We start from the raw sequence: 9,684 nt of genomic DNA, 5'->3' as shown, positions 1-9,684 counted from the left end.
GTCTCTGTACACAGAGAGCTGTTACCCTTCCCTTCATAGTTATGACAAAGGCTCTCTCAAATTGTGCTTTCATAAAGGAATTTATGTGCACAGGTATGCAACTGCGTGCTTTGCATGCAATATTAATACTTGTTAACCTTTGTTTAACGATTGTTCAGTAAACCAGCGATGTGTGTACTTAATATTGCTAGATAGCTGCTGGCCTTTGCTACCTGATCCATTAGAGAATTGAGGAGATCTTTTAATCTTTTAGTGAACAAAAACCTGGGAAATTAATGTCAGACTGTTAATGCAAAACTATGGCTGCATGGTTAATCTCTCAAAAGTCAAGAAATATAAAAGTTATAGTTGAACACCCATCCTTTACCATATCCCTTGCATATAGGTAGTCTTATTGGCTGAAGAGTTCATATGTTCTAAGGTCAGATGGAGCTATTGTGATCATCTTGTCCAGGGGTAGACAATGGGCAGACCACGGGCCAAATCCGGACTGCCATACGCTTTTGAATGGACCCAAAAATCTTTTTATTTTGTTGTTTGTTTTCTCTGGAGTCTGGATCTTGACTATACCTTGACCAAGAAATTTGGACCTTGACAAAAAAATAATTGATTACCCCAATCTAGTCTGACTTCTGAAGGTGAAATTACTTGCCTATGGTCACCCTGCAGGTCAATGATAGGGTTGGGAATAGAATCCAGGTCTCCTGAATTCCAGTCTAGTGCTCTGTCTACTAGGCCACACAACATCTAGAGTAGACTGTGACCTGAACACAGGTCCTCTAGACAGCTCGCCACCCTTACAGCTGTGCTGTTAGACTGCAGAATAGGAGGAAGCAGAATACAAAACAAGAATCAAAGCTGATTTGGTGTAATCAAAGCAAGGTGCTTCAGCAAATGAATATTTAAGAGCTGTGAGGTGACTCTCCAGGCCAAGTACGTGTGTATGGAAAAGTGTTGAAAGTATACGCACATACTGCGCATGCTCTAATACAGAAGTGCATAGATTCATGCGGAGTACAGTACAACCTGCTATTTACATTTCAGCGGTTAAACTTCATTGCTTTGAATTCACCTACTGCTGGTGCATTTGGCAGACAAGCTATGGCCCTAATGCTACTATATCTCTCATAGTGCACATCAGAATTTCACAGATGTGTTGGGGGTTAATTTTGTTTGTTTTTTTGTTTCCCCCTCCCTCCCTCCTGTGGAATCAAGTACAAGATTCTCCTTTATATCAATCAGCAGCAGCAGGTCACAGTTGCCAGGATCCATCCAGGGTTTGTGCTCACGGTAAGACTCTGCATTAGAAAATCTTTTTTTCGGTAGTCATATGTGTTTGTCTTCACTTAGACCTGGTCTACACTACAAATTTACATTGGTATAACTATGTAGCTCAGGGGTGTGAAAAAAACCCAGTGTAGGCATCACTATGTCAACAGGCAGGCTTCTCCCATCCACCTAGCTACCACCTCTCGGGGAGGTGGATTAACTATGCCAACAGAAGAAGCTCTCTCACTGACATAGTAGCATCTTCACTGAATCACTAGAGCAGTGCCGCTGCAATGTTTTAAGTGTAGACCTGCCCTTAAGCTTCTGGTACACTGTACTCTGTACAGCAACTAGGAATTGTCACCTTCCCTCTCCTGAAATTTTGTCCTCTTGGCTATAGATTGTAAAGTCTTTGAGACAAGGCATGTGACTCAGGCCCTGTCTCGACTAAAGGGAAAAGTCGATCTAAGCTACGCAATTTGAGTTATGTGAATAGTGTAACTCAAATCGACATAGCTTAGATCTGCTTACCGCGGGGTCCACACTATGCGACATCGATGGGAGAGCATCTCAATCAGGTAGAGTACAGGAATCAACGGGAGAGCGATTGTAGACAAGCCCTCATTCATGTTTTGTAAAATACAACATTCTGAATTCATGGTGCACAACTATTCTTTCTCCTCCTATCATAAATTGCACAAGAAATTTTTTCAACAGTAGATCTCACAGCACTGTACAGTGGAGATAATCCTCATTTTACAGAGCAAATTACATTGCTTTGCTTTTCTTGTACACTTGCAATGGGATCAGAGAAACCCAAATTCACATATGTCCTAGACCAGGGGTAGGCAACCTATGGCACTCGTGCCGAAGGCGGCACGCGAGCTGATTTTCAGTGGCGCTCACACTGCCCGGGTCCTGGCCACTGGTCTGGGGGGCTCTGCATTTTTATTTAATTTTAAATTAAGCTTCTTAAACATTTTAAAAACCTTATTTACTTTACATACAACAATAGTTTAGTTATATATTATAGACATAGAAAGAGGCCTTCTAAAAACGTTAAAATGTATTACTGGCACGCGAAACCTTAAATTGGAGTGAAAAAATGAAGACTCGGCACACCACTTCTGAAAGGTTGCCGACCCCTGTCCTAGACTTTTCTTAAATGATTAGGGGAATGGGGAAAAAATGCCGTGTCTGATGAAGAGAGGGCAAGAAAATGCCTGAGCTCTGTGTGAAATCTGACAGCATGTTTCTCTTTCAGTAAGAATTTGCTAGGTTTTTGCAAGCCTTTCTGAAAGTTTCCATTTAACTTTTCCTCCAATTTCAGAGAGAACCGGAGTCCTGAGTAGGTTAAAAATAGCTATCAGTAACAAGTAGCAGGAAAGATGTCAAGCCACCTCCATCCCTTTATTTGATTTAAGAATAATTCCTCTTGCCCTTTAGCTCCATAATTCATTTTCAGCAAGTTTGTGTTACTACCCATGGACTGAAAGTGATTTATATCAGGTGTTTATAAACAAACATGGAGCCAAAGCAGTGATCTTACTAAAATGTTTTGCCAGTGCTGACGGCATGGGAGCTCAGTAAGAAATTCTAAACTAGATTCTGTCCTGTTTTAATATTGACTTAACAACTATTGCCAAAACTTTCAAACCTGGTATCACAGATACACGGGCTCTGGTCTATGCCCCAGCCTGTAACCAGTCTCTTGGGAGTGACTCCTTCAATGTATCAGGCCCCAAGGACCAGACAGTTCCTCCAAGACTGGGCCTACAGCAGCAGAGATCCTTGTCTCTCTCTTCATAGCTCCCAGCAGCCAAGTCCGACCCCTGCAGGAGGCTTGTAGTGTACCCCTTTGGGATGCTCTCAGTGAAGATGTACAGTGACACAGGCAACCTTTTCAAAACAAGGTCACTATTTTAGTTGCCTGGCATACACAAAATCTGAAAATTCTTAGATTAGCTGCAAGAGGCAGAAGTTACATCATAGTCCATCCTGGCCAAGTCAGTGCCATCAGCCAAGCTGTAATGGACTCTATCCCTTGCTCTGGCTCTCTGTACCCATTTTTTGCCCAGGTCAGAGCTGCTATGTCCCTCCAAAAGGTAGCCCTTATTCCAGTGGTTCCCAAACTGGGGTTCGCGAAATGTTACAGGGGGTTCTCGGAAAAAAATTCCCTAATGGCGGACAGAGCTTTCCTTAGGGACCCCAGGCAGCACAGGGCCAGCAGCCCGGAGCCACTGGATTTCCATGAGCTAAGCAGATCAAAGCAAGCATATCTATCACACTGAGGAGATTTAAACTTCAAGACTCCTTATAAGAAATGGAAAGGGAGGTGGATATTTTTTGCTGTTTTTAAAATTAAATAGGCAGCTAGTATTGTTTTTTTTTTTTTAATTATTATGAAGAACAAGTTTAAGCTTTTTTGTAACGTGCATTGTTTGCCTGGACTGCTCAAGACCTGAATGCTTGTGTAGGAGGAACTCTTTGAGTTGGCTTCTTAAATACCTTCATGATGTTTCACATCTGATACTCCTTGATGAAACATAGGAGCCTTGTCTTATAACAGGCTTATTCAAAGTGATACAAGCTACAAAAGTGAGCTCTTGGAAGAGTGTTGCCATTTTCGTAATGTAATAAAAATACTGTAATGATAAATAATAATAAATAATAAATAGTGTGTAATATGCATGTCATAAAAACAAATTTTATATTTCCCAGATCGCTGCTTTTATCATTTATACTCAGATAAAGAAGAAAATCCCTGGAAATATACATTTTTAGGAGGGGGTTCCTGAGACTCGACATTTTAGTGAAAGGGGTTCACAGGTTGTTGAAGTTTGGGAACCACTGCCTTATTCCAACCACCTGACACCTCTTCCCCTTTGTTCTCCAGTTCAGTTCACATGTCCTGCCTGCTGGGGTTTCCTGTTGTTAAGTGTTGATTGTTCAGTTGCTGTGGGGGGGAGGGTGTCTTCCGGGGGGAGGGGAGTATCTCTTTGTCATCCTGGGTCCACTTTGTTGGTTTGGGTCAGTTTCAACCGCTTCTTTTAATTACCCATTCAATCCATTCTGCCAGCTAGACTGTGTGCACACACATACCTGTGTCTTAGTCTGTCCTCAGAGCAAACTTAATCCTTTTCCTCCTACTGGGTAGCAATGTAAAGTATGGAGGGAAACAGAAATACACATAAGATTCATTTTTTAAAAAAAAAACTCCCAACTGTCACACTTGGGTGCCTAAAGTTAGACTCTTAAATTCATGGTTATGGACCCAAATTGAGATGGGCTGATTTTTTCAGAAGTGCTGAGCACCTATTGGCTTCCACTGATTGTGGGAACCAAGTATGTTTTGCATCTCTGAAGATCAAGCCGCTCATACTCAACGGCCCAAATATAGATTTCCTAGTCTAACTTTAGGCATCGATTTTAGGAAACTGTGGCTTATATGAAGAACTTTGTAAATCGTATATTTAGCAAGTTTTGACGCATTTTTCTTCAGGGTACAGACGCTCCCCGAGTTACGTAAACTCGATTTACACAAATCCGAGCTTATGGAAAAAGTTCCGTAAGCTAGAAATAGGAGGGTGTGTTTTTAAAATCCAAGTGCTTGAACTGAACACATATTTGTAATTTTGAAATGGGACTGATTTCCTTTTCCATAGGTTCAGCCCAACAACTACAGTACATTTTATGATGATCAGAGACACAACTGGTCGATCATGTTCGAGTCAGAAAAGGCAGCCATGGATTTCAGTAAACAGGTAATCTTCTTAAGCCAGCAGGCTGCCCTCTTGCACTAACTCTACCTATGCTGTTGGTGCTGTATCATGTTCAGAACAGCAAACAAAAATCATGGTTGCTCACAATTTGCTAAGCTGCATTCTTAATCAAAGCCCAGTTCAGTCTCATCTCCCCACTAAAGTAAAACTGAAATGCATATTGCAGCTTTGTGAATGTGCTGCGCTTTGATTAGTTGGCATTCTGTTTGGTTCACTTGAATACAGGGTAGCATGTCTCAAATTGTGATACTCCTACTTCTCTAGCGCTTTCATCCAAAGAAGTTAGTGTTTTAAAATGTTAATTAAACCCATCAACACGCTGTTGTGAGCGAAGTGGTTTTCTCATTGTGTATATATAAGCAAAGTGCTGCATAAGGAGATGAAGCATCAGTAATGTTCATGTGTGTAAAGTATATCAGTAACACTCAGCTTCTTACTGATATAGTGAGAAATAAATCCGATATTGCCTGTCTTCAGTCTAAGTGGAATTTATTGTGCTGCTGCAGCTGGCCACAGACAAAAGGTACTAATGTTCGGACTTCCTTTGTAGTTATGCATTGCCAAATGCAACAGCAGCCCTTCACTGGACTCAGTACTGTACCAGGATCTCATTGTTGGAGAGGGGCAGGAATTGGAAGTAGGAGACTCTCTGGAGGTTGCCTATACCGGTTGGCTGTTCCAGAACAATGGGCTTGGACAGGTAAACGGGCTTTTACTACTAGAAATGGGTTAATATTAACCCTTCTCAAATTAAATCATTGGAAGAGACTTGTAATCTCAACACCATTGGATGGCAAAGTATTCTCTCCATCACAACTTACTCTGAGGCATGCATGTCTCTTAGTTTGCCCTGAGAGCAAACTTATTCCTTCCCCCCGCCCCCCGGACAGCAATGCTAAATATAGGGGGAACTGAGCTACACATAGGATTTGTAAAAAAATTACAGAAAATTCCCTTCATAAATTCCTTTGAGTATTGAACAGTGAGGATAGTAACTGGTTCCATATGTGTTCAGGAAGAGATGATGGAAATTCTTGTGACTTATTTTTAATATCAAACATGGATATTTAACAGAAGAGCCATGAAAACAGAACTAATCATCCTGGCTTTGAAAATGTCTTGACCAGGCATCAGGTGTAACTTTATATCTGCCATCAGAGCCTCCCTTCTCTAGAAACTTAGGAACGTTTGAAGATGTTACTCTTAAACCACAAGTTCTGCTTTGTTTAGTAACGAAGTGGTTAGGAAAGGCTTTGAGGGAGGTTGGGAGCTTCTTATTCCTACAAAGTCAGCTTCTCATGCTATGTGAGAAGAATGCTTTTCCTCCAATGAGGCATCCAGATACATAGTCAATAAGGTGACTTCATTTCTTCTTTGGGAAGCAAGTCACTAGGATGTCAGCATAATGCGACACTCCCATGGTCCTGTGGCTCATGATCTCTGCTACTGTATAGATCAGAGATCGGCAACCTTTGGCACGCAGCCCATCAGGGTAAGTCCCTTGCGGGCTGGGCTGGTTTGTTTACCTGCTGCGTCCGCAGGTTCGGCCAATCACATCTCCCATTGGCTGCGGTTCACCATCCCAGGCCAATAGGGGCTGCGGGAAGGGCGGCCAGCACATCCCTCGGCCCGCGCCTCTTCCCGTAGCCCCCATTGGCCTGACACGGCGAACCACAGCCAGTGGGAGCTGCAATTGGCCGAACCTGCCCGGCCCGCCAGGGGCTTACCCTGACGGGTCGTGTGCCAAAGGTTGCTGATCCCTGGTATAGAAGATCCAGGTCTAATTTCCTTTCCTTGCTGTAGGACACTATCATCTGTCCACTTAAACTGGTGGTACTAAGAGTACTAAGGTTATACAGTGGTATAACACTTTACAGAAGTTAAAATCTAGTTGTGTCTAGTAAACTCCCAGAGGTCACAAAGCTAGCAACAGGTGGCTGGGCCCATTGTACTATTGCTACGGCAATCTGGCTGTGTAGCATTTAATTTGATTCAGTCTTGCCCAAGCTGTAGAACTTAAAGTTGCGTTTCAAGCCTGAGTCTCCAGTTACTGCACGCCTACAAAACTGTCCATGTGCAGTTTGTTAGAAATTTGGGGCATGCTGCATTTTTCGTTTTTTTCCCCCTCCCCCTTGATTAGCATTCATTTTTGAAGTTACCACACTGAGAGACACAAGTGGTGGTAGGTATTTATGAAATAAAGGACATTGTGTTTTTTTGTTTTTTTTTTTTTTTTTTTACACATTATTTACTAGTTTGAATACTGCGTTACAACTGCAAACTTCATCAGCCCCATGGTAGGAAATCCTAGTGATTGTACCCTGTTAACCTTCAATTCCATAGGTGTTTGATTCAAATGTCAACAAGGACAAGCTGTTGCGTCTGAAGCTGGGTTCTGGAAAAGTCATTAAGGTAGAACTTCTGGCATTTTACCTTAATCTTCTGTGTACTAAAGTCTCGTAGATCTTGGAGGACTTCTGAAAGTTCTGTCTGGAGTCACACAAACCATAATAACTTCTATTGTATTTATGATAGTATGATAAAACTTGTGCTTGCTTGAAAGAAATTGCTGACATCTTTTTTTAAATCTCTTCTTTCCTTGTTTTGCACAGCATCTTGCATCTATACTTATTGCCTTCCCTTCCAATAACCAAGCCTCTTGTTCTCTCTCGGTAATAGAGAGCGAAGTCCATAGAACTTTCCTGTGCGGTAGAAAGGAAGCTGCCTGTTTGAAAATAAATCTTTATATCAGGAGGTTCCTTGATACTTTTCTGGTGGCAGCACTTCTACCCTGCAAGGCTTCCAGAAAAGTAGCTTCCTTGTGAGGAAACTCGGTTCAAGAAGAATGTATTCTGTTATGTTCATTCATGTGTACAGATCACTTGAAGCTGTGCGGGGATTTTATGAAACTCCTCTGAAGACAACCTCAGCATCATGGCACCCCTTCTGGTCCATCAAACTGGTGCAGATCTGAGATTCTTTCATAGTCGGGGAAGAGGGAGAGGGTTTTTTGGTCTGCTAGGGGCTTGTCTGTGCAGACACTTAGTTTGTGCAAGCTGGGGCATAAATCTACCCACACTAGCCTGCTGTGCCCGAAGTGTAAGTATCTGCATGGACCCTGCTGCTATTGACTACAGAACTTTTAGTGCATGGCAGCAAGATCCACACATAGTGTATAGCAGGTTAGTGTGGGGTAGATTTACACCCCAGCTTGCCCATGAACTAAGTGTTTGTGTAGACAAGCCTCAAGATTTCAAAACCAGTTTTTCCCAATTTAAACTTTAATTACTGCATTAATAGTAATTTGTACTGGTCCTGTGGCAAGCTGGCACTAATTGAAGATGAATTCTGTCATCTGTCTGTTTAAATGCATATCTGCATGTTAATCCAGTAGCTGATATTGCTATAAACGGACTTTTTAATTTGCTCCATTAACTTCTACATTTTTCTACCCATAATCAGTTTCCTTAAATGCTATGTCTAAACCTAAGCATAGCACTTATTTGGTCAGATTACTAACATACAGCAGAAGTTACCAGAGGTTACTCTTTAAAGTATCCAAGTGTTGACCCATGAAAACTATGGATATGTCTACACTCAAACCACTCCAGCAATACAGCTGCAGATGTGCCGCTGTAGTGCTTAGTGTGGCCACTACCTATGCCAATGGGAAGGGTTCTCCTGTTTGTGTAGGTAATTAACCTCCCAGAGAGGCAGTACTAGGTTGACGGAAGAATTCTTCCATCAATCTAACACTGTCTTCCACTCGGGCGGGGGGGGAAGGGGGTTGGCATAGCTACGTCTCTCAGAGGTGGGTTTTTCACATCCCTGCAAGACGTAGCTATGCCAGTATAAATTCCCAGTGTAGACCAGCCTTGAGTTACTAGGCAAGGCTTCATCCAAGCTTCTGGAACCCAAATAGAGGTCCTGGAGGCTGGCTGCATCTCCATATTAAAAATGGCAGAAGGTGCAATCTGCTCCACTGTTTGTATGTTAGGTGTTGTCTTCTGATGCCTAGAAATTAATATTGATACTCTTAATTGGATATCATGGGTCCTCTACTCTAAGGGTTTTTTATTCTAAATGGAGCAATGCTGTATCCCCAGGGCTTCACAAGGAACTTTTCAATATGCATACTGGAACCTTTATAATCTGGCCTAGAACAGCCTCACCAGAATGATTGCAGATATTTTTGTGTCACTGAGTCAGACTGCTGCTTACAAATCAACTTTCTCTTCTTTTGTATTTCTGAAACGTAAAGGGTTGGGAAGAAGGGATGATGGGGATGAAGAAAGGGGGGAGACGACTTCTCATTATTCCTCCAGCATGGGCTTATGGGTCCCAAGGAATAGCCAGTCGTATTCCTCCTGATTCCACCCTGGTTTTTGAGGTGGAAGTTAAGCGGGTGAGTGTCTCCTTCCAAATATATTTTTGTACATCTGGTTTGGGCTGTTGGTTGGCAACACTTATGTCATTTCTACCTGTAAAGTAACAACACCCCTGTACATGAGAATTACAACATAGTTGGAAGCTTCTATATACCTAGTAAAATATCAGGATAAGTACAAAAATATAACTGCATTACTAAGGCCTGGTCTACACTAGGCTTTTATGTCGACTTTAGCGCCGTTAT

General features: G+C 42.1%; 1 protein-coding gene across 1 annotated transcript; it reads left to right on the top strand.

Moving 5' to 3' along the window:
- Positions 1-1,219: 1,219 nt before the first annotated feature.
- Positions 1,220-9,456, top strand: LOC112115061 (FK506-binding protein 15; the record flags this gene model as incomplete). The annotated part of the gene is made up of 5 exons (XM_026662853.1): positions 1,220-1,290; positions 4,935-5,033; positions 5,602-5,751; positions 7,395-7,463; positions 9,313-9,456. Coding segments are annotated over exons 2-5 (405 nt in total), but the record flags the coding sequence as incomplete, so codon positions are not given.
- Between the last annotated feature and the right edge of the window lie 228 nt (positions 9,457-9,684).

The sequence above is a fragment of the Terrapene carolina genome, unplaced genomic scaffold (assembly GCF_002925995.2).
Source record: "Terrapene carolina triunguis isolate 2854851 unplaced genomic scaffold, T_m_triunguis-2.0 Scaffold30788, whole genome shotgun sequence".
NCBI classification, from domain to species: Eukaryota; Metazoa; Chordata; order Testudines; family Emydidae; genus Terrapene; species Terrapene triunguis.
This window is presented reverse-complemented; position numbering and strand designations above follow the sequence as displayed.